Source organism: Loxodonta africana, chromosome 7 (genome assembly GCF_030014295.1).
Source record: "Loxodonta africana isolate mLoxAfr1 chromosome 7, mLoxAfr1.hap2, whole genome shotgun sequence".
Taxonomy (NCBI): Eukaryota; Metazoa; Chordata; class Mammalia; order Proboscidea; family Elephantidae; genus Loxodonta; species Loxodonta africana.
Window position 1 is genome coordinate 73,298,599 of NC_087348.1, and position 23,552 is coordinate 73,322,150.

The following is a 23,552-nucleotide window of genomic DNA, read 5'->3' on the forward strand; positions in this document are numbered from 1 at the left end:
TCACTGCGCTCGTGCCAGTGGGTCCTTCCTGAGTGGTGGTGTTTCCTGCCGGGTCAGGTCTAGCACCTCCTCGCTGCTTCTGAACCATCTCTCCCTCCTACTGCTCAGTTTGATTTTTCAACTTTGCCTTTGATGTTCAGGGCTCTTGATTGCCGTATGTAATCGATTCACTTGTTTTTTCAGGGCTTTGCTGTAAGAATGACCACCCAAAGTGTCTGACTACTCTGCCATCTTGGCCCCGACTCCTTATTTTGTCCAATTTTTAATCAGTTTCATGTGGGAGATTAAACCCCACTACCTGTTACTCCGTCCTAGCTGGAAGTGGACATTTGATATTACTTCATTTTTAATTTTTTATCTTGTCTGCTTATCTAAAGGATAAACTCTTGAACTACAGACAATTCTTGTACCTTTTATAGTATCTGGTACACTGCCTTGTACTGAGCGGGTGCTTATTTTGAACTTTGCTTACTGCTTGAATTTACTTGAACTGGATGGAAGTGGAAGATAAAGAGAAAGAAGAAAGCTGCCATCTGACTACCCTGTTCCTACTTGTAAATGAACTTTCTCTGGAACCCTAGTAATAGAATTTTCATGTTCCACTCCCATCTGACAACCCTAGCCCTTACAGCTGGATTACTGAAACTGCTCTCCTGACCCCACTAGATATCAGCTGACCCAACACTTAGTGTTTTAGTTTTTATAAGAATGTGTAAATTTGAGAGACTGGAAGGATGTGGGGGAGGGATAGAAAGCAAAGGGAAAATCAAAGATAAGAATCTCAAAATTTTTTTCTTGATGTTGACTCCACATATCTAGTTACATTGTTCTTTTGCTGAATCTGAAGATTTGGTTTTCTTTTGTTCTAAAAAAATTTCAACAATTATTGTTTCTTTACCATTTATTTTGGTCCCTTTTCCTGAAATGCATATTACATTAATTTTGAAGCCTCTCAGTCCACGTTATATGTCTTTTAGCTCTGCTTTCAATTAAAATTTTTTTCTGACTCTCTGTGTTGAGATTTGGTGAATGTATCAGCATTGGATTTGAAGGAACTGGGTTTGGGTTTTTTTTGGTAGTTGCTTTCCCAGTGTCTTTCGCTTGTCATTGTCTCCATGATTACTTATTTGTACTAAGTATGCACCCCAGGGGAAGCAGTTTCTCCTGGTGAATTTTAACCCAACTTAGTATTAAACTGTAAATGCAGGCTAACAAAATTAATCTTGTAACCAGAGGGGAAGGAATGTTCTTTATGGTTATGCAACCTGGTCACAAGATGGCTATGCTGTTTACACGTGAACAAAGACACCTTCTTGGTAACAAGATGGCCAGGCCAGCTGTCCCTGAACAAAGGCATCTTCCTCTTACCCATTTCCTTGTGCAGTCCATCACGTATACCCTTCTGGTTTAAGTTTTATAAGCTCATAGTCCTTTTGTCCCTTCATCTTTGACCTATGGCGCATCACAAGTTGTGTGTGGAAGAGGTTTCCTTTGTCATCTCACCCTGGAATGAGGGTTTGAGGAAGATGGACCCATGACACTGTTTCCTTATTCCTCTTTGTCCTAATTGCTGTGTAGATAATAAAGCTTGCGACCTCGTCACTGGGTAATCTCAATGATTTGCTAAGAGCTACAACCCTGCATGATCTCATTTTTCATTTTGACACATCAGAGTCTTATAGTTCAAGAATTCTGTCTTCAGCTTTGCAGGAGTTTATTTCATCAGCTGAATTTTTGTTTCTGTGATTTTTCATTTTCATGTTTTCTCGTTGGGTTCTGTTTGTGCATACATTTCTCCCCCTGCTTTTGTTTTCATCATTTCTTCTTTTCACTTTAAGTTTTGACTTCATTTATCTCTTTGAACATTCTGTATGAATGTTTTTATTATATTATTGGTGTGAAAGTTTTTGTTACTTATTAATATAAAGTTAATTTCATAACGAAGTTCTGATCCATGCTACAGCTGGGTGAGCCTTCAAAACATTATATTACGTGAAGTAATTTTTATTGTGCGACCCACTCATTTGAAATATCTAGAATAGGCAAAATGCATAGAGACAGAAGTTTATTTGTGGTTGCCAGAGGTTTGTGGGAGAGGGAATTAGGGAGTTGCTGTTTAAAGGGTACTGTGTTTCTGTTAGGGGTGATGAAAAACTTTTGGAAATGGACAGAAGTGGTGGTTGCACAACAATATGTATATAATTAATGTCATTGAATTGTACACTTAAAAATGGTTAAAATGGAAAGTTTTTATTATATGTATATTTTACCACAGTAAAATTATTTAAAAAATTAACTTCATACTGAACAGTTTCGTGTTCTTTTTTTTTTCTTTTTTACTCTACCGTCTTGAACTTTAACTCCTTATTACCAGCTTTCCTGCCCCCTCCTGCTTTCTAGTCCATGCCCCTAGGCTGGTTTGCCCCTTCAGTCTCATGTTGTTTTATGGGCCTGTCTAATCTTTGGCTGAAGGGTGAACCTCAGGAGTGACTTTATTACTGAGCTAAAAGGGTGTCCAGGGGCCATACTCTGGGAGTTTCTGCAATCTCTGTCAGGCCAGTAAGTCTGGTCTTTTTTTGTGAGTTAGAAACTTTTTTCTACATTTTTCTCCAGCTTTGTCATGGTCTTTGTCAGACCAGTCAGTGGTGGTAGCCAGGCACCATGTAGTTGTGCTGGACTCAGTTTGGTGGAGGCTGTGGTAGTTGTGCCCCATTAGTCTTTTGGACTAATCTTCCCCTTGTGTCTTTAGTTCTCTTCATTCTCCTTTGCTCCCGAAGAGGAAGACCAGTAGAATATCTTACATGGCCACTCACAGGCTTTTAAGACCCCAGACACTACTCACCAAAGTAGGATGTAGAACATTTTCTTTATAAACTATGTTATGCTAATTGAGCTAGATGTTTCCCGAGACCATGGTCCCAATACCCCTCTGCCCAGTAATTCGGTCCCTCAGGAAGTTTGGGTGTGTCCATGGAGATTCCCTGACCTTGCCTTGTACTTGTTGTGCTGGCTTCCCCAGTATTGTGTACTGTCTTACCCTTCACTGAAGTTACCACTTATCTACTGTCTAGTGTTTTCCCATTCCTACGCTTCCCTTCTCTTGTAACCATCAAAGATTGTTTCTTTTTGTGTGTACCTTTTCATGAGTTTTTATAGTAGCGTTCTGTTACAATATTTGTCCTTTTGTGACTGACTTATTTCACTCAGCATAATGCCCTCAAGATTCATCGATATTGTGAGATGCTTTGTAGATTCAGCATTCTTCATCATTGTGTAGTACTCTATTGTGTGTATGTACCATAGTTTGTTTATCCATTCATCTGTTGATGGGCACCTAGGTTGTTTCCATCTTTTTGCTATTGCGAACAATGCTGCAAGGAACATAGGTGTGCATATGTCTCTTCATTGACGGCTCTTACTTCTCTAGGATATATTCCTAGAAGTGGGTTTTTTAGATCATATGGTGTATCTCTTTCTAGCTTTCTAAGGAAGCAGCATATCGTTCTCCAAGATGGTTGTTATCATTTTGCATTCCCACCAGCAGTGCATAAGTGTTCCAGCCTCCCCACAGCCTCTCTGACATTTGTTGTTTTGTTTTTATTCATGCCAGTAATGCCAGGATGAGATGGTATCGCATTGTAGTTTTGAGTTGCATTTCTCTAATGGCTGGTGATCAAGAGCACTTCCTCATGTGTGTCTTAGCTGCTTGAATGTTTTCTCTGGTGAAGTGTATGTTCATTTACTTTTGTAATTGGATTATTTCTCTTTTTGTTGAAGAGGTGTCGGATTTTCCTGTAGATTTTAGAGATTAGACCCTTTATTGGATTTGTTAAAAAAAAAATAGCCAAATTTTTTTCCCCCAGTCTGTAGGTTCTCTTTTTACTCTTTTGGTGAAGCCTTTTGATGAGCGTAAGTGTTTAATTTTTTTAAGATCTCAATTATCTAGCTTATCTTCTGGAGCTATGTGTTGTTAGTTATGGTTTGTATACTGTTAATGCCGTGTATTAGGACTTCTAGCATTGATCCCATTTTTTCTTCTATGATCATTATAGTTTTTGGTTTTATATTTAGGTCTTTGATTCATTTTTAATTAGTATTTGTGTATGGTGTGATCTATGGGTCCTGTTTCATTTATTTGCAGATGAGCGCCCAGTTTTGCCAGCACCATTTGTGAAACAAAACAAAAGAAAACAAAACAAGTCTTTTCCCCAGATTCATGTTCTGATTGTTTATCTTTCTGGCTGTAATTCTTAGCATTAGATTTCTTCATATGATTTTGAATATTGGTTTACTGACTTATTTTGAGTGGGGGTTATTTTTTGTTCTTACTGTTCTTCTCTTCCACCTCCCCCTCCCCGCATACACCTGTCTATCTTTAAGTATTTGGTTACCTTCCACTTTGACCCTACTGGTCCCCAACCCAAAACCAAGTTTTATTACAGAATTTCAGTGATTATATCATCAGTTATATTGGCAATATGGAAGATCCTTTCATAGAAACAATAGGTACTTTTGGTTCAGTTTCTGTTTAGTAGGTTATGTGTATGCTCCCCTCTCTCCCTTTCTCCATAGGTGGGCAGTTTTCTGAAAGCCCTAGGTGAAGGTTGGCCCTTGTGTGTGTGTGTGCATGTATGTGTGTGTTCTAGCGACCTCTGTTAAACCAGCTTATTGTTTTAAAGGAAGCACTAGTGTGGTACTGAACTCTGTCACTCTTGTTTAGAATCTGTGATTCAGGACGCCTGAGCCTTTAGTCAAGTTAAACTTTTTAACTATTTTTGTTTGTTACTGGCTATTAGAGATGTCAGCCTTGTTTTTGAACTTGGATATGTTTTTTTTTTTTTTTTTAATCTGTTTAAATATTTTGTATGTCCTTTCCATGTTTTTGGGAGCACAGTCAGTGATCATAGGTTCATTATTATGCCACCCTGATTTGCAGTCAAGTATCTAGGGTCACTATGAGTCAGAATCGACTAGATAGCAGTGAGTTTTTTTTTTTTTTTTTTGGATCTAGGTTAGTAGATTTCAGGATATATCTGGCTCAGGAAGATCCAACATGGCGCTATAGACAGAAGCACCACGCCATCCCTTCACAGCAAATATTGGAAAAACTAAGTAAAACAGAGACAAATGTCAATCCTGGAACGCTAAGCATCAAATGAAGAGATGAAGAATTCAACCAAGCACCCAGTGCAATAAGGAATTGAGAGAGAACAGAGAGCAAGGAGAGATATGTCCCCGTCAGCTAACACAGCACAGGTAGTCTGTCTTGGATTTCTGTTGGAGATCGGCAGACAGGGCGTACAGGAAAGCAGCTTCATGGAGCTCCCAGCAGGAGACAGAGCACCTGGTAACAAGCAATAGATGCTTTCCCACCACTCACCCTACTTCCCCTTGCTTGGCCTCCACTACTTCCTAGCCAGCCACAGTTGCTCAGCCAGGAGGTGCCAGCTCTGTGTCACTTGGATTCACCCCACCCACACCGGCCAGCTCCTTCAGTGTCATGTTTTTGTTGCTGGTGTTGCTTTTTTCAGCTTCTTTTGGTTTCTTCCCTGGTTCTCCCCTCCTCTCCTCCTTTGTTTTGGATACCTGGCTCCATGTGCCATCTTTGCTTCTCCACAGGCTGTGATGCACTGCTCAGCTGGAGAGCTGCTCCCTCAATCTGTGCAGCCATGCTGGTGGGATCCCTTGGGGCTTTTTTATTCTTCACTTTCACTTTTCCATTTTGGTTTTCATTATTTCTTGGTTTTTCATCCCTTTCTACTTATCTTCTTTTCCTGTCCTCTGAATACCTGATGCTGTGTTCCATCCCTGCCTCTTCTTGCCAGGGCATACTGAGTGACTTGAGAGCCACTTCCATGATCTGTACTGCCAGTGCCAGTTGGGATCCCTGGGGACACTTCTTTCTTTCTTTTATTTATTTATATCTATTTTATTTTCTTTTTCTTTTTGTCTTTCTTCATTTCTCAGTTACTCGTTTCTACTTACCTTCTTATCTCCTGAATACCCGGCACTGTGTGCCATTTCCACCCCTTCTACCCGGCTGTAGTGCGTGGTGTTGCAGCCACTACCCTGGTCTGCGCAGCTGCACCAGTGGAATTCTTGAAGGCCTTTATTTTCTCTATTTTAATTTTATTTTTTGTTGCTGTTTTTTTTCCTTTTTTCTTTTTCTTCATTTCTCAGTTTCTTGTCTCTTTCTACTTTCCTTCTTTTCTTGTGTCCTGGATACCTGGTGCTGTGTGCCATCTCCACCCGTTCTAGACAGGCTGTGCCCTAAGGCTTGGGGCCACTACCCCTTTGCTGTTGGCATCCTGGGGGCATTTCTTTTTTAAATTTAATTTTTATTTATTTATTTTTTCTCTTTCTTTTTTCCTTTTTTAAAAAAATTTCTTGGTTTCCTGTCTCTCTACTCCAGTGACAGACTCCATCAGCAGTTTTTGGGGGGAGCTCCTGTTTCTCTCTTCTCTCTCTCTTCTTTCCCATACCCATACCCATAGCTCCTCCTCCTTCTTGCCTGTCTGGTCTGTGCACTGAACGTCATACCCCTGAGCAGCACCAAGGGTGACCTACTAGAACCTGCCCTGCACTGACCCCTAGCCTACCTTATTGGCCACAGTGTGTGCCACAAATAACCCATTCCAGCCGTTCCCTGTCAGCTAGACCCACCCTGCTGCACCACAGCTGAGCAAATGGCCCTGCCCATTGGACGAGAATGTGAAAGGTATTGTACCCATAGATGAGCTAACAACAAAGAATGCACAGTCCTCCTGCTCAGGTATAGCCAAATAAAACCAAAAATCATACACAGAGGGGGAAGAATAAGACTAAGCTCTGATCACTTGGCAGAAGCCATGCAGACAATAAGGCAATGGGATGATATATATAAAATCTTAAAAGAAAAAAATGCCAACTAAGAATAATATATTCTGCAGAACTCACATTCAGATAATGATGGTGAAATTAGGATATTTCCAGATAAACAGAAATTAAGGGAATGTGTAAAAACCCAGCCAAACTTACAAGAAATATTAAAGGGAGTCCTTCAGTTTGAGAAAAATAACATCAGACCGCAGCCTGAATCTAGGACGTAAGATCGCACCAGCCAGATAACAGCCTAGGAAGTGAATTCTCAAGAACTCTTCAAAACCAAAAGATTTACAAAAGGAAACAAGAGAGGTTAACCTGTTAATAAAAACAATGTCAGAACAATAAAAGAGGGAATAAGTGGTGTCGGTATGGAACTTTCTAATGGAGAGGAAAGCAAGGTGATACCAAATAATGATAGACTGGTTCAAACCTAGGAAGATAAAGATAAATTTCAAGGGAACCACAAAAAAGTTAACAAACTTATTAAACTAAGGAGAAAATCATGAAGTCTCAGTAAACACAAAATCTACAAAAACAAAAGAAATGAAAAAAAAAAAAAATCCACAAACAAAAGCAGTCCAGCACGTGAGAATAATAGGAACAAAGAAAACATCAGCACCACAAAATGACAGTAATAAACTCATACCTACCAATAATTACACTGAATATGAATGGCCTAAATGCACCTGTAAAGTGACAGAAAGTGACAGAATGGGTAAAAAAGCAGGACCCATCAATATGCTGTCTACAAGAGACACACCTTAGAAACAAAGATGTAAATTTATTAAAAATCAAAGGATGGAAAAATATGTATCAAGCAAACAGCTACCAATAAAGGGCAGGAGTGGCAATACTAATATCAGATAAAATATATTAAAAAAAAAATCCACCAAAAAAGACAAAAAAGTGCACTATATAATGATAAAATGGATGATTCATCATGAAGACATAACCATAATAAGTATCTATGCAGCCAATGGTAGGGCTCCAAAATACGTAAAACAAACTCTGACAGCACTGAAAAGAGGAATTGACAGTTCCACACCACTTTTGGTAAAGAACAGAACAGCTAGAAAGAAACTCAACAAATATACAGGACACAATCAAGCACCTTAACCTCACGTGCATATGTAGAATACTCCATCCAACAGCAGCAAAGTACATATTCTTTTCCAACGCACATGGAATGTTCTCCAGAATAGACCACATCTTAGGCCACAAAGCAACCCTCAACAAAATTGAAAACATTGAGGAAATACAAAGTATCTTCTCTGATCACAACTCCATCAAAGTAGAAATTAACAACAGGAAGACAAGGAAAAAAAAAAAAAAAACCAATTACATTGAAACTGAATAATAACCCTGCTTAAAAACCACTGGGTAATAGAAGAAATCAAAGATGGAATAAAAAAATTCCTAGAATCAAACGAGAATGAAAGCACATCATATCAAAACTTGTGGGCCATAGCAGAGGCAGTGCTCAGAGGTCAATTTGTAGCAGTAGATGAACACATTATAAAAGAAAGGGAGAAAATCAAAACATTACCCACGCAACTCGAGTAAATAGAGAATAGTAAAAGAAGCCTATAGCCACCAAAAGAAAGGAAATGATAAAGGTCAGAGCAGAAATAAATGAAATAGAGAAGAGAAAAACAATAGAAAGAATCAACAAAACGAAAAGTTGGTACTTTGAGACTATCAACAAAATTGACAAACCATTGGCCATATTGACAAAAGAAAAACAGGAAAGGATGCAAATAAGCCAAATAAGAATTGAAATGAGTGACATTACAACAGACCCAACTGAAATAAAAAGGGTCATAACAGTACTATCAAAACCTATAATAAACTTGAAATCCTAGAGGAAATGGACAAATTTCTAGAAACACAGTACCCACCCAAACTAACACAAAATGATGGTGAAAACCTGAACAGATTCCACAAGAGAAGAAATTGAGAAGGTAAAACAAAAACAAAAAAACTCCAAGAAAATAAAGCCCTCACCCAGATGGCTTCACTGGAGAATTCTACCAAGCATTCAGAGAAGAGCTTACTCAACCTATTTCAGAACATAGAAAAGGAAGGGATACTTCTGAATTCATTCCATGAAGCCAGCATAACCCTGATACCAATACTAGGCAAAAAAAAAGACACCACAAAAAAAGAAAATTACAGACCAATATCTCTCATGGATATAGATGCAAGAATTCGCAACAAAATTTTAGCCAATAGAATTCAGCATCATATCAAAAAATTAATACACCAGATAGGATACATACCAGGTGTGGGAGGATGGATGAACATTCTAAAATCAATCAGTCTAATCCACCACATAAATAAAAGGAAAGAATCACATGATCATCTTAATTGACACAAAATGCATTTGACAAAGTCCAGCACCCATTCCTGATAAACACTCTCAATAGGATAGATATAGAAGGGGAATTCCTCAATGTAATAAAGGGCATCTGTATAAAACCAACAGCCAACATCATTCTTAACGGAGAGATGCTAAAAACATTCTCCTTGAGAACAGGAACAAAACGTGGATGCCCTTCATCACCACTGCTATTCAACATTGTGATGAAAGTCCTAGTTAGAGCAATAAGGCAAGAAAAAGAAATAAAGCACATCCTAATTGGTAAGGAAGAAGTAAAACTGTCCCCGTATGCGGATGATATGATACTATACATACAAAACCCAAAAGACTTCACGATAAAACTAGTGGAACTAGTAGAAAGATTCATCAGAGTGCAGGATACACGATAAACAAAAAAAGAGTTGGATTTCTATACACCAGTAAAGAGAATGACGAAAAGAAAATCAGGAAAACAATAGCATTTATAAACACCCCCCCCCCCAATAAAATACTTAGGAATAAATCTATCCAGGGATGTAAAAGACCTAAACAAAGAAAACTACAAAACACAATTGCAAGAAACCAGAAGAGATCTACAGAGAAACATGCTATGTTCATGGATAGGGAGACTCAACATTCCGAAAATGACAGTTCTACCCGAAGCATTTTACAAATACAGTGCAATACTGATCCAAATACCAATAACTTTCTTTGAAGAGATGGGAAAACTAATCATTAACATTATACAGAAAGGGAAGGGGCCCTGAATAAGTAAAGCACTATTGAAAAAGAAAAATAAAGTAGGAGGACTCATACTTCCCGACCTCAGATCCTACTATACAGCTACAGTAGTCAAAATCGCCTAGTAGTGATACAACAACAGATACATTGACCAGTGGAACAGAATTGAGAACCGAGATGTAAATCCATATACCTTACATCACCTGATCTTCAGCATGGGCCCAAAGTCCATCACATGGGGAAAAGACAGCCTTTTTAGCAAATGGTGCTGGCAAAACTGGATGCCTATCTGCAAAAAAATGAAACAGCACCTATACCTCACACCATATACAAAAACTAATTCAAAATGGATCAAAGGCCTAAATATAAAACCAAAAGCTGTAAAGATTATAGAAGAAAAAATAGGACCAATGCTCGAGGCCCTAATACATGGCATTTATTAGATACAAACCATAACTGACAACACACAAACTCCAGAAGACAAGCTATATCACTGGGATCTTCTAAAAAGGAAACACTTGTGCTCATCAAAAACTTCACCAAAAGAGTAAAAAGAGAACCTACAGACTGGGGAAAAAAAAATTGGTATTGTCATGGATTGAATTGTATCTCCTAAAAATATCTGTCAACTTAGCTGGGCCATGATTCTCAGTATTGTATGATTGTCTACCATTTTATGTGATTGTCCACCGTTTTATGTGATTTTCCTATATGTTGTAAGTCCTATCACTGAGATGTAAGAAGATGGACTAGTGACAGTTACATTGATGAGGTCTAAAAGATTAGGTAGTGTCTTAAGCCATTCTCTTTTGAGATATAAAAGAGAGAAACATGGGGACCTCATACCACCAAGAAAGCAGTTCCAGGAGCAGAATGCATCCTATGGACCTGATGTTCCTTTGCTGGAGATACTCCCAGACCAGTGGAAGACTGATACATCACAAGGACCTTCTTCTAGAGCTGACAGAGAGGGGAAACCTTTTCCTGGAGCCGGTGCCCTGAATTCGGACTTCTAGCCTACTGGAATGTACGAAAATAAATTCCTCTTTGTTAAAGCCACCCACTTGTGGTATTTCTCATAATTTTTTTTTTTTTTTTTTTTTAGCAGTACTAGATGACTAAGACAGGTATTACAAATCAGACAAAGGTCTAATCTCTAAAGTCTGCAGGAAAACCTAACACCTCTACAACAAAGAGACAAATAGTCCAGTTAAATATGAGCAAGGGAAATGAATAAACACTTCGCCAAAGAAGACATTCAAGTGGCTAACAGACGCATAAGGAAATGCTTGGGATCACTAGCCATTAGAGTGATGGAAATCAAAACTACAGTGAGATACCGTGTCACCCCGGCATTACTGGCATCAGTTGAAAAAAAAAAAAAAAAATGTTGGAGAAGCCATGGGGAGATTGTAACTCTTGTGCACTGCTGGTGGGAATGCAAAATGGTATAACCATTTTGAAAATGATACTGCGCTTCCCCAGAAAGCTAAAAATTGAAATACCATATGATCCAGCAATCCCACTCCTAAGAATATATCCTAGACAAATAATAGCCATCATAGGAACAGGCATATGCACACCCATGTTCAGTGCAGCATTGTTCACAATAGCAAAAAGATGGAAACAACGTAGATGCCCATCAGCAGATAAATGGGTAAACAAACTATGGTATATACACACAACAGAGTACTGTGCTATGATAAAGAACAATAATGACTCTGCAAAGCATCTCACAACATGGATGAACCTGGAAGGCATTATACTGAGTGAAATAAGTCAATCAGAAAAGGGCAAATACTGTAATAGAACACTACTATAAAAACTCATGAAAAGGTTTACACACAAAAAGGAACAATCTTTGATGGTTATGAGGGAGGGAAAGAGTGGGAATGGAAAAACACTAAATAATAGATAAGTTGTACCTCTGGTGAAGGGTTAGACAGTACACAGTACTGGGGAAGTTGGCACAACGTGTATAATGCAAGATCATGGAAGCTCCATAGACTCATCCAAACTCCCTGAGGGACCAAATTACTGGGCTCAGGGGTGTGGGGACCATGGTCCTGGGGAACATCTAACACAATTGGCATAACATAGTTTATAAAGAAAATGTTCTACATCCTACTTTGATGTGTAGCTTCTGTGGTCTTACAAGCCTGTGAACGGCCATTTAAGATATTCCACTGGTCTCACCTCTTTGGGAGCAAGGGAGAATGAAGAAGACTAAGGCACAAGGGGAAGGTTAGTCCAAAGGACTTATGGACCACAAGTACCACGGTCTCCACCAGACTGAGTCCAGTACAGTAGATGGTGCTTGGCTACTACCCCTGACTGCTCTGACAGGGATCACAACAGAGCTGGAGAAAAACGTTGAACAAAATTCCTAACTAACAAAAAAAGACCAGACTTATTGGCTTGACAGAGACTGGAGAAACCCGGAGAGTATGGCCCATGGACAGCCTTTTAGCTCAGTAATGAAGTCACTCCTCAGGTTCACCCTTCAGCCAAAGGTTAAACAGGCCCATAAAACAAAATGAAACTAAAGGGGCACACTGGCCCAGGGGCAAGGACTAGAAGGCAGAAGGGGACTAGAAAGGTTGTAATAGGGAACCCAAGGTTGAGAAGGGAGTGTGTTGACACGCTGTGGGGTTGTTAACCAGTATCTTGAAAGAATATGCATATTTTTGCATAGATTTCATCTCAAATTATGTACGTGAATTCTCAATGAAGTCCTGCTACCCAGATCTCGTAAGCACTGTGGTCCAATCAAATTAAAGTTATTATCTTAGCAGTCTATGGCTTTAGAGTCTAGCTATGTGAATCTGGGCATGCCATTTAACCTTTGGTACCTTAGTTTCCTCCTTTATAAAACAGGTTTAATATCTGTTGGCATTTCTTGGGGCTGCCATAACAAAATACTATAAATGGGGTTGATTTAAAAATAGGAATTTATTTTCCCACAGTTCTCAAGGCTGGAAGTTCAAATTTAGGGTGTTAGCAAGGCTATGCTATCTCTCTATTGGCTCTAGGGGATGATTCTTCCTTGTTTTCTTTAGTTTCTGTAGCCTGGAATGTTTCTTGACGTTCCTTGGCTTGTAGAGAGATTGTCACATGCTGTTTTTCCTCTGTATGTGACCGTCCTTCTCTTTTGTAAAATGCCACTCAGACCGGATGAGGATGAAGACTCAGCCTACTCCAGTATGAATTCATTAACTAATAACATCTGCAAAGAAAAACCCTTTTTCCATAAACAAGGTCACATTCACTGGTGCAGGGACTAGGAATTCAGCATATCCTTTTAGGTGACAAAGCTTAATCCATAAGAATATTGACTTCTGTTGTTTCATGGAATTGTTGTGGACATTAGAGAAGATAATGGAGTTAAATAAGCAAAGTTTACTGTGTACCTGCTTGGAGAGATATGTATTTCTAGATTCTAGGGAAATAAAAATGGAATAAAACATAGTGCTTTTGTTATTTATAATATAGTGGGGAAGACAGTCTGTTTATAATCAGTTGTAGTAAAGGTGGTATTGTTAGCTGCTGTCCAGTTGACCTGTGATTCATGCTGACCCCATGTGCACAACAGGATTGGACTGTTGTGATCTACAGGGTTTTCATTGGCTAATTTTTTGAAGGTTGCCAGGCCTTTCTTCCTAGCCCGTCTTAGTCTGGAAGCAGCACTGAAACCTGTTCAGCATCATAACTACCTGTAAGCCTCAACTGATAGACAGGTGGTGACTGTGCATCAGCTGCATGCATTATCTGGGAATCGAACCCAGGTCTCCCACATGGAGGGTGAGAAATTTAAGACTGAACTAGCACTGCCCTCTTATAATAAGGTCTACTGTGATAAATGCTCAAATACAAGCATAAACAAAGAATTATGAGAATCCAGAAAAAGGAGCTGTTTTGACTTGAGGCAGTGAGCCAAGGCTTCACCGAGGAGCCGGTCTCTGATTTAAACCTGTTGCCTTTGGAGTCGATTCCAACTCATAGGAACCATACAGGACTGAGTAGAACTGCCCCATAGGGTTTAAAGCCCTGTGTAAATGCCAAGGTGCTATATAAACACAGATGTAATGTTGTTCAGTTTTATATGTCGAACGTTTTACCACAAGCTAATCTGACTGGAAACCACTTGGCTATTTCTTCTGTTCCTTTTTTTCTTTTTTATGTGTAGGTTCGACCTTACTATTAAGTCTTTACTCTTACTTGTCCTGATCCCTGGCTCTAGGCGTACTCTTATTGTGTGGCAGTCAGTCTTTTTCTCTTCTGTGAATGACTGATTTTTGTGTTTTTTTTTTTTCTTTTTTCTTTTCCCCAAGGGAAAAGTTTTTAATGTGTTTTAATTTTTGATAATACAATTATTGCCTCCAGGCCGCCTTTTCAAAGACTCTGAATTTCCAAGGAAACACCCATTTTGCTATTATCCAGATACAGTTAGACTGAGCTTTTATGGTAGAACATTTTGTTCTATTTGCTCTCATTTTTTTTTAATAGACAAAGATAAACAGCTTAAACAGATACCCATCTCTGGTTGCTGCTTCTAACAATAATATTTAGCAGCCAGTGAATATTCTGCAAGTGCCTTTCTCAGAAAGGCTGCATTAAGTAAACAATCAGTAAATATTTTGGATGACTGATTGATGATAGAATTTAAAGCTAGCCAAGTGTCCTATCAGGCTAAAACATTGTTTTTCTGTTTTGGTAAATAATACTCATCTTGGTTAGACAGATCTTATCAGAAACAGTGTTAGTATTTCATACCAAACATATTTTTATAAAGCTCATGAGAGCTAAAAATAATAAATTTTGAACTGATTAAATCATATTTCATTAGTGTTTATTTGACATATATTTTGATTTATTTCCAAATCACAAGTTATACTGTATCCTGTGTTTTGAAGAGTGGTAGCTGTTGTGGAGTATTCCACTCAGTCAGCATGTACAGTAAATCTTATTTTGTTTTTGCTGTTGAACTCTTAGCCACAGATTGAATTGATACTTGAAAACATACTTAAATCCTTGGCTACCAAATGAAGATTTAATTACAGGTGTTTTGTGAGATTTACGCAAATATTTGGTGGTTTCTGTATCAGGAACCACTGTAATTTGAGGTGTCATTTCCTTTGCAGACTTCAGCACCAGTAGTCTAAGGGATGTAGCCATTTCTAACACTCTTGTCTGGGTCCACAGAAGAGTCAGTTGGCTACTATATACATATTTCAGATTCGGGTGTTTTCTCGAATTACCTTGCTTCCGTAAACAACCATGCATCATCAGAATCACCAGAAGGTAAACTTCTACAGGGTAGAGATTTTATCTTTCTTAGTCTATTTCCAGTTTATAGAACAGTGCTTGGCATATAATAGTTGTTCAGTAAATTAATTGTTGAATTAATTACCATCAGCTCTGACATCACCATCAGTACTCCCACTGCTCATATACATACTGACACATAAGACCTGGATCCTGTTCTCTAACAAATGGCCTTCTGTTCCCTCTGTTATTCCATCCTTTATGTCTCAGACTAGAGATTTCCTCTGTTCATTCATCAATGACCTACTATTTCCTTATATAATAATAGCAGTAGCAGTAACAATGAAGATGATGTTGATTGCTAGTATTTTTAAGTACTAGCTGTGTGGTATGTCAAAGGTTATTAAAATAGTGTTTATTAATCACTATGTCTATATGCATTGTATCACTTAATCTTAACAGCAGAATATGAGATATTTTATCTTGGAGAAAAACTACAGCTCAGAGAAATTAGGTAACTTTACCAAAATCATAACAAAATCATAACATGGGGCAGAATCAGGCCTCAGTTCTTGTTTTTCTGGTGCCAAAGGCTATGAGATTATCAAGTTTAGTTTTCTCCATGATGACTTTTTCAGTATATCTGATAGTTTAATGTCCAGCAAAGGGGTTCTCATTCTCTAGAAGACACTTAATTCCACTGCTAGACTGTAATTATTAATGATTCTTCCTAATATTAAGGAAATATTGATATATTTCCTGTAACTTCTCAACTATTATGTCTTAACAAAGCTGCCAGAAATCTCCAGGATGGAATGACTCTATTTCAAGTGGCTATATTTAACACATTCTATTTAATATACGTTATATGTATAAACAACATTTGCCTGGCTGTAAGCAAGAAATCTCTTTTCAGGTAAGTAAGTTTGTGTTTGAAACTGTGTGTGCGTTATAGAGGGAAAAAAAAGGTGGGGAAATCTAAGGAGCTTGTTGTTGTTAGTTGTTGTTGAGTCGGCTCTGACTCATACCAGCCTTACATATAGAACAAAACATTGCGTGGTCCTGTGTCATCTAAAGAGCTTAATGGGCATATTTTAAATTTTTAAAACTCTGTATCTGGTCTATAATTATACGTATATCTAGTAACAGGTAATAGAATTAAGTTAAAATGTTTTTTTTTTTTTTAACTAGCCTAAATGAAATTAGATAAAATACTAAGTAAAAGTAGGTGAATGGGATTGTATACATACATACGTTGTTGTTTGCCTTTAAGTCGATTCTGATTCATAGTGACCTCATGTGATAGAGTTTTCTTGTCTGTGATCTTTATGGAAGCAGATTACCAGGTCTTTCTCCTGCAGAGTGGCTGCATCGGTTCAAACCACCAATCTTTCAGTTAGCCAACGACTCAACCATTGCACCTCCAGGATTCCTTATACATACCTGCATGTAGCTCTTGCAAACTTAAAGAGTAGTAAAATCTGTAGAATGACAAAACCAAAAATACCCATTGCCATCGAGTCAATTCTGACTCATAGTGACGCTATAGGACAGAGTAGAACTGCCCCAGAGAGTTTCCAAGGAGCACCTGGTGGATTCGAACTGTGGACCTTTTGGTTAGCAGCCGCGTCGCACATAACCACTGTGCCACGTCGTGAAAAGTCATATGTGAGAGTTTTATAAAAATTGAAGAGCATTTTGTTTTAATTTTTGTCTTATTTTGCCATTCTTACTAGCTTGTTTGTTTAAGTCCCCTCCAGGTTGTTCATTGTTCCTATTTGTCAAGTTGGCTATGTTTTTGTTAGCCTATCATTTCTTACAGATGGACTTTCTAAGAAGAATGATTTAGACATTTTTTCAGTATATATGTTTCAGATATCTACTGTGTGTCACAATGAATTAGAATCGACTTGATGGCAATGGGTTTTTTTTTTTTTCTTTTGATGTGTCATATTGGAGCCCTCGTGGCACAGTGGTTAAGAGCTCAACTGCTAACCAAAAGGTCAGCAGTTCGAATCTACAGTTTGAATCCATCAGCTGCTCTTTGGAAACCCTAAGGGGCAGTTCTGCTCTGTCCTACTGGGTCACTGTGAGTCCGAATCTGCTAGAAGGCAACAGGTTTTTTTGGTATGTGGCATATAAGGAGCCCTGTAGCGTAATGGGTAAGTGGTTGACTAGTAACTGAAAGGTTGGTGGTTAGAACTCATCTCTGCGAGAGAAAAGACCTGTTGAACTGCTCCCATAAAGATTACAGCCTAGGAAACCCTGTGGGGCAGTCCTTTTCTGTCATATAAGGTATCTATGAGTCAAATTGACTCCATGGCACACAACAATGTGTCATATAGAATGCTAATAAGCATTGGGCAATATACCATTATATAAGGTGGGGTTCCTCCCTCAGTTTTGTTTTTATTTGAAAAAATTATGGAAAAATTACCATAATTTCATTTTATTCAACTTAATGCCATTTCATTCATAAATATTTTAGTATGTCTTTCTAAAAGATAAAACTTTTTGGTTTTTTTTACAACCACAATGGCATTATCATACCTAAAACATTAACAGTAATTCTTTAATATCACCAGATATTTGGCAGTCTTCATATTCCCCCATCTGTGTGTGCCCGTGTCACTCTTTCACTTTATTTTCTTAACAGTTGGTTTGTTTTAATCATCATCCAGACAGAATCCAGATACTATATTTGGTTAATAGGTCTCTTAAATCTATCTTAATCTATAGTTTCCTCCTTCCTTTGAGTTTCCTTGTAATTCATTTGTTAAAGAAACAGCTGTCCCTTAATTTCAATGTAGTAAGGACTTTAATAATTTAAAAACAAAAATAGTAATTTAAATAATTTTATTTCACTATCATGAGGAATATTAAAAACATATACAAATATAAATAAAAGCCTACTTTTTTTTTTTTTAAGGTAACCTTTATTGAGCACCTAACTTACTACCTGGTGGGCACTGTTTTAAGCACTCTGATGTTCACAACAACCCTATGAAGAAGGCAGTATTATTCACTCCATCTTACAGTAATCACTCAGTTGTTCAGACCCCAAAGTCCTAAACCTCATTCTGGATCCTTCTATTCCCCTTACATCCCATGTCTAACTTACAAACTGTACCTTCAAAATAATCCATCAATTTTTCTTTATCACCAACACTATGAGCACAATCTCAGCTGCCATCATCTCTCTCCTGGATGACTGCAGTAGCCTTCACCATATTGTGCTTGTGGCGAAAATATCCAAACAATAAGAAGCGACATATCCTTCCTATTCTGACCCAATAGAGGCAGCTTCTTGGGTTTTATTTCAGAGATAAATCTCTTCATGTCCAAGTATGCATGTTTATATCCATCTGGAGCAAATATTGTCAGTGCCCTGCTCATTTTTCCTCAGCACCTTCCATTTCTTTGCAAATTGTTCTGACTTCTGACTGCCAGCACCTATGATTTTTAGCCTGAGGTCTTTGTCCCCTGGAACCTGCTCTGCCTCCCTACTCCCCACTCCCTTACACATTGGCAGGTTAGAAGTACTGGGGGGGAATTAATGTCTGCAAGGATCGGCCTTTAATTGATGAGTAACATGAGGGAAAAAAACGTCTAGCTCCCTTACCCCTGAGTAGGGTAATGCTAATGTATGTTCTACCTTGTTTCTCAGAGTTCCCTATCAGAATTGAGCTCCAGTTGCCCATATAGGTAGCTTGCTCATTAACGTACACTGTATTCGCTGCCTTCTCTCCCCAGTCACACTTCCTTACTCCCCTACCCGAGTTTCATGGGATCACTTCATAAATAAATTACTTGCTCTTGAATCCTTACTCAGGGTCTGCTTCTAGGGAAATGACAACATCAGTTGTGACAGAGCCCAGGCCCTATTTTAGAGACCCTTGGGAAAAACCCGGTTTATTTGGCCTTACTCTAATTTGGCCATGTGTGATTTTTTACTTTTCATAAGAAGTAAATACTATAATTATGTCTATTGTTCTTAAAAAAATTTTTTTTGTTTAAATACTGTACAGTGAAATTGACTTTATTTTGTTTAGTGTACAGTTTTATGAGTTTAATAATATGCTTGAAATCTGTTTAACCACCACTATCAGGATAGGAGCCCTGGTGGCACAGTGGTTAAGAGCTTGGCTGCCAACCCAAAGGTCAGCAGTTCAAATCCACCAGCTGCTCCTTGGAAACCCTATGGAGCAGTTCTGCTCTGTCCTGTGGGGTCACTATAGATTGGAATCGACTCAGTGGCAACGAGTTTGGTCATCAGGATATGGAGCCCTGGTTATGCAGTAGTTAGCACTTGGCTGCTAATGGTAAGGTTGGAGGTTCAAACCTACCAGCCACTCTGGGGGAAAAAAGACGTGGCAGCCTGCTTCCTTAAAGATTACAGCCCTAGAACCCCTATGGGCAGTTCTGCTCTGTTCTATAGGGGTACTATGAGTTAGAGTTGACTGCAATGGGTTGTCATCAGGATACAGAACAATTCCATCACTCCAAAAAACTCCCTCATGCTGTCCATTTATAGTCACAGCCTCCCACCACCTGTAATCCTTGGCAATCACGGATACATTTTCTATTACTGTAATTTCACCTTTTTAAGAATGTTGTATAAATGGAATCTTATAGTATGTAACCTTTTGGTCCGGGTTTCTTTCAAAATCAGTATAATGTCTTTGAGATTCATCAAAGTTGTTGCATATATCAGCATATATATTGAAGAACATTTGGATTGCTTCCATTTGTTAATAGAAATGAATGTTGAATTTTTGTCATATGCTTTTTCTTCCTCTATTGAAATGGCCGTATCATCTTTCTTTTTTCGTATGTTGCAGTTCTTATGTAAATATGTAAAAATTTCCATTGATTGATTTTCAAATGTAAACCAACCCTTCATTCCAGGGATAAACCCTACTTGGTCATGGATTAGGTTTTTAATAGATTGTTGGATTCAGTTTGCTAAAATTTGTTTTAGAATTTTTCTAACTGTATTCATGAGGGGTATTGGACTATAGTTTTCTTATAATGTCTTTGTCTGGTTTTGGTATCAGGGTAACTCTGGCCTTATAAAATAGGTTTGGAAGTATTCTGTTCTCTTCAGTTTTCGGGGAGAATGTATATATAATTGCTATTATTTCTTCCTTAAATGTTTAATAGAATTTACCACTAAAGCCATTTGGGACTGTAGTTCCTTTGTGGAGAGGTTTTTTAAAAAATATCAATTTCTTTAATATACATAGGGATGTTTAGGTTATCCATTTTTTCATGAGTAAGCTTGGTACTATGTGTCTTTCAAAGAATCTCATCTAAGTTGTCAAATGTATTTGCGTAAGGTTGTTCGTAATATTCCCTTTTAATCCTTTTAATATCTGTGGAATCTCTGGTGATTTTCCCTCTCTCATCCCTGATATTAGCAATTTGTTCCTTCTCTCTCTCTTTTTCGTGATCAGTCTGGCTAGAGTTTATCAGGTTTTTTTGATCTTCTCAAAGAACCAACTTTTGCTTTCGTTGATTTTCGATGTTGCTTCTCTGTTTTCTATTTCACGGAATTCTGTTTTGATTTCTATTATTTCCATTTTTCTGCTTACTTTGAATTTTAATTTAGTCTTTGTCTTAGGCTGGGTTTTCTAGAGAAGCAAAAACCAGTGAAGTGTATACATACATACACACACACGTAAAGAGAAAGACAGGCAGACTGATTCATTGTGGAGTTGATGACATCATTACATAACTGCAAAATCACTAAGAATCATGACCCAGCCAAGTTGACATGCAACATTAACCATCACAGACTTCCTCTAGTTTCTTAAGGTGGAAGCTGAAGTCATTGATTAAATCTTTCTTCTTTTCTATTTTAAGTATTTAGTGCTACAAATGCCCCCTTACGTACTGCTTTAGTGACATCTTACAAATTCTGACATGTTGATTTAGTTAAAAATATTTTCAAATTTTCCTTTTGATTTCGTCTTTGACTCATAGGTTACATAGTTTCCACATATTGTGAATTTTCCAGCGATATTCTTGTTTTTGATTTCTATTTAATTTCCTTGTCTGTGAACATAGTTTTTATAACTTGAATCCTTTATGTCTATTGCATCTCATTTTATGGCTCAGAATATGATCTGGGCCAGGTGTGCTTGAGAAGTATGTATGTTCTGCTACTGTTAGGAAGAGTGTTCTATAAATGTCAGTTAGGTCAAGTTGGTTGATAGTATTGTTCAAATCTTCTATATCCTTACTGGTTTTATGTCTACTTGTTCTATCACTTATTTATAAGTTAAAGAGGGATTGTGAAATCTTTGAGTAAAATAGAGAGTTTATCTCTTTCTTCTTGCGGTTTATCATGGCAAAGTGGTTATGCGCTTAGCTGCTAACCAAAAGGTAGGCAGTTTGAACCTACCAGCCACTTAGTAGGGCAGAAATGTGGCAGTCTCCTTCTATAAAGATTTACAGCCTTGGAAACCCTATGGGGCAGTTCTCCTCTGCCTTAATCGGGTTATTATGAGTCAGAATCAACTCGATGGCAGTGGGTTTTTTGGGGGCGTTTATTAGGTACACAAATGGTTAGGATTTTATGCCCTTTTAACAGGTTGGCCCATGTATCATTTTAAAATACTTCTTTGTTCCTGTTAACATTCTTTGCTCTGAAATTGACACTGATAGTAATATAGCTGCTGTAGCTTTCTTCGTGGTCAATGTTGGCATAGCATATCTTTTTTCCCTTAACTTCTTTGGGTTTTTATATTTAAAGTGTAGTTTTTTTTGTAGGATCTTACATTTTTTTACATTTTTAAGCTATGGTATCTTTAACTTATCACACACTACCGGTGTGGTTAAATTCAAATCAAATCAGCGTTTTTGTATACCAACTATGACGATGTAACAAATCCTCACTCTTTCCGTCTCTGTTCAGTTCTGATATCAGCTGCTCATGCAGCATTTCTGCCTCAGATCCTAGCCACCTGGAGCTAGATCAGAGTTCACAAGTTAAAGGATTCAGCCTTTCAAACTGCCAGGTGAGCCCAAGACTTCGGATGGCATAATTACGAACTTTTCCAGTTTTTCTGGTGGGAATAAGCACTTTCCCCAAACCTGTATAAGCAACAGACACTGTTTTCTCTAGCCCTTTCTGATGATTCTTTCCCAGCCTCAGGTGGTTTTCCATAAGCATGTGCTGGATTCTCCAGAGGAATCCTCTGCAGATTTTGCCAGGTTCTTGTGCAGCATATTTCTCTCTGGCACTCTATTTTATGAACTCTAGTTGTGTTTGTCTAGCAGCCTCAGCTTGGTCCCTCATCTAAGTATGTCCTCCAGGCTCTGCCTCTGTTCCCCCTTCCTGCACTGTGGCCTTTAAACTTTCTGTAGGCAATATCCAGTGTCTTGCAAACCATTATTTTTGCCCAGCTTTTTCAGGTGTTTCAGTCTGCAGTGTAAATTCAGTTCCTGTTACTCCATCTTGGCCCAACGTGGAAGTTACCTCTATATATTAATTTTATATCTTATTATCTTATTGTATTCTTTTACTGTTCATAGTAGTTCTTTCAGTTGATCCTCTTCCTTTTTCTAGGCTATATTTTCTAGGCATATCATTGGCAAATGGTGATAATTTCACCTTCCAATTTTTGTGTATTTTTCCTGTGTAATAAAAAAACAAAACCCACATAGCTCTGGTTAATAAGTCTAGTAAACAGTATTAGTGATAATGGACCTCACTGTGTTAATTTAGAATGGGTATTGAATTTTGTCATTTTTTTGCATTGTGAAGTTGATTTCATTATTTTTTTCTGATTAGATTTGTTAATGTTATTAACTATATTGGTAGATTCCTGTTATTATTATGATTTTTGATCCATTGCAAAATACATACTTGTTTCATTCTGGAAGTTTTTTGGATTTTCACTTTATTTTTTAATTTTCTGAAATTTCATGATGATGTGTGATAAGTTTTTTTTAATTAATTTATTATCTTAGGTATATGGAATTTTTAATTTTTTATTTCTTTGTAACTGTTCCTCCTCTGTATGCACTCTTTCTGATCGGAATTTTCTCGTACTGAAAGTTAGAACTCCTGCAGTGATTTTAGTTTCTTACTTTCTATCTCTCATTTTCCGTTTCTTTTGCACACCTACTGGGATGTTGTTTGCTTTTTTATTACATCTTTATTATTCTGTGAGTACTCTCTGATATATAATCTCTTTCTTCTTCTCAATACTTGTGATTTCTTATTCATTCTCAGGTGTCTGAAGTTTTCTTCTCCCTGTCTTGTCTTTGTGGCCACTGAGTTCCCTTTTTTGGCCTTCCCTTGATACATACCTGA

At 37.9% G+C, this 23,552-nt stretch overlaps 1 protein-coding gene across 5 annotated transcripts in view; it reads left to right on the forward strand.

The window, feature by feature from the left end:
* SBF2 (SET binding factor 2) overlaps positions 1-23,552 on the forward strand; it is a 518,200-nt gene that overhangs the window by 204,007 nt on the left and 290,641 nt on the right. Inside the window, exon 1 of one of the 5 annotated variants that reach the window (XM_064288441.1) lies at positions 11,111-16,145. The exons of the other annotated variants lie outside the window; for them this stretch is intronic. Coding sequence (XP_064144511.1) covers positions 16,098-16,145 — 48 coding nt within the window. The 5' untranslated portion in view covers positions 11,111-16,097. Of the gene's footprint in view, positions 1-11,110; positions 16,146-23,552 lie in introns of those variants that run through there. 5 annotated transcript variants of the gene reach the window in all.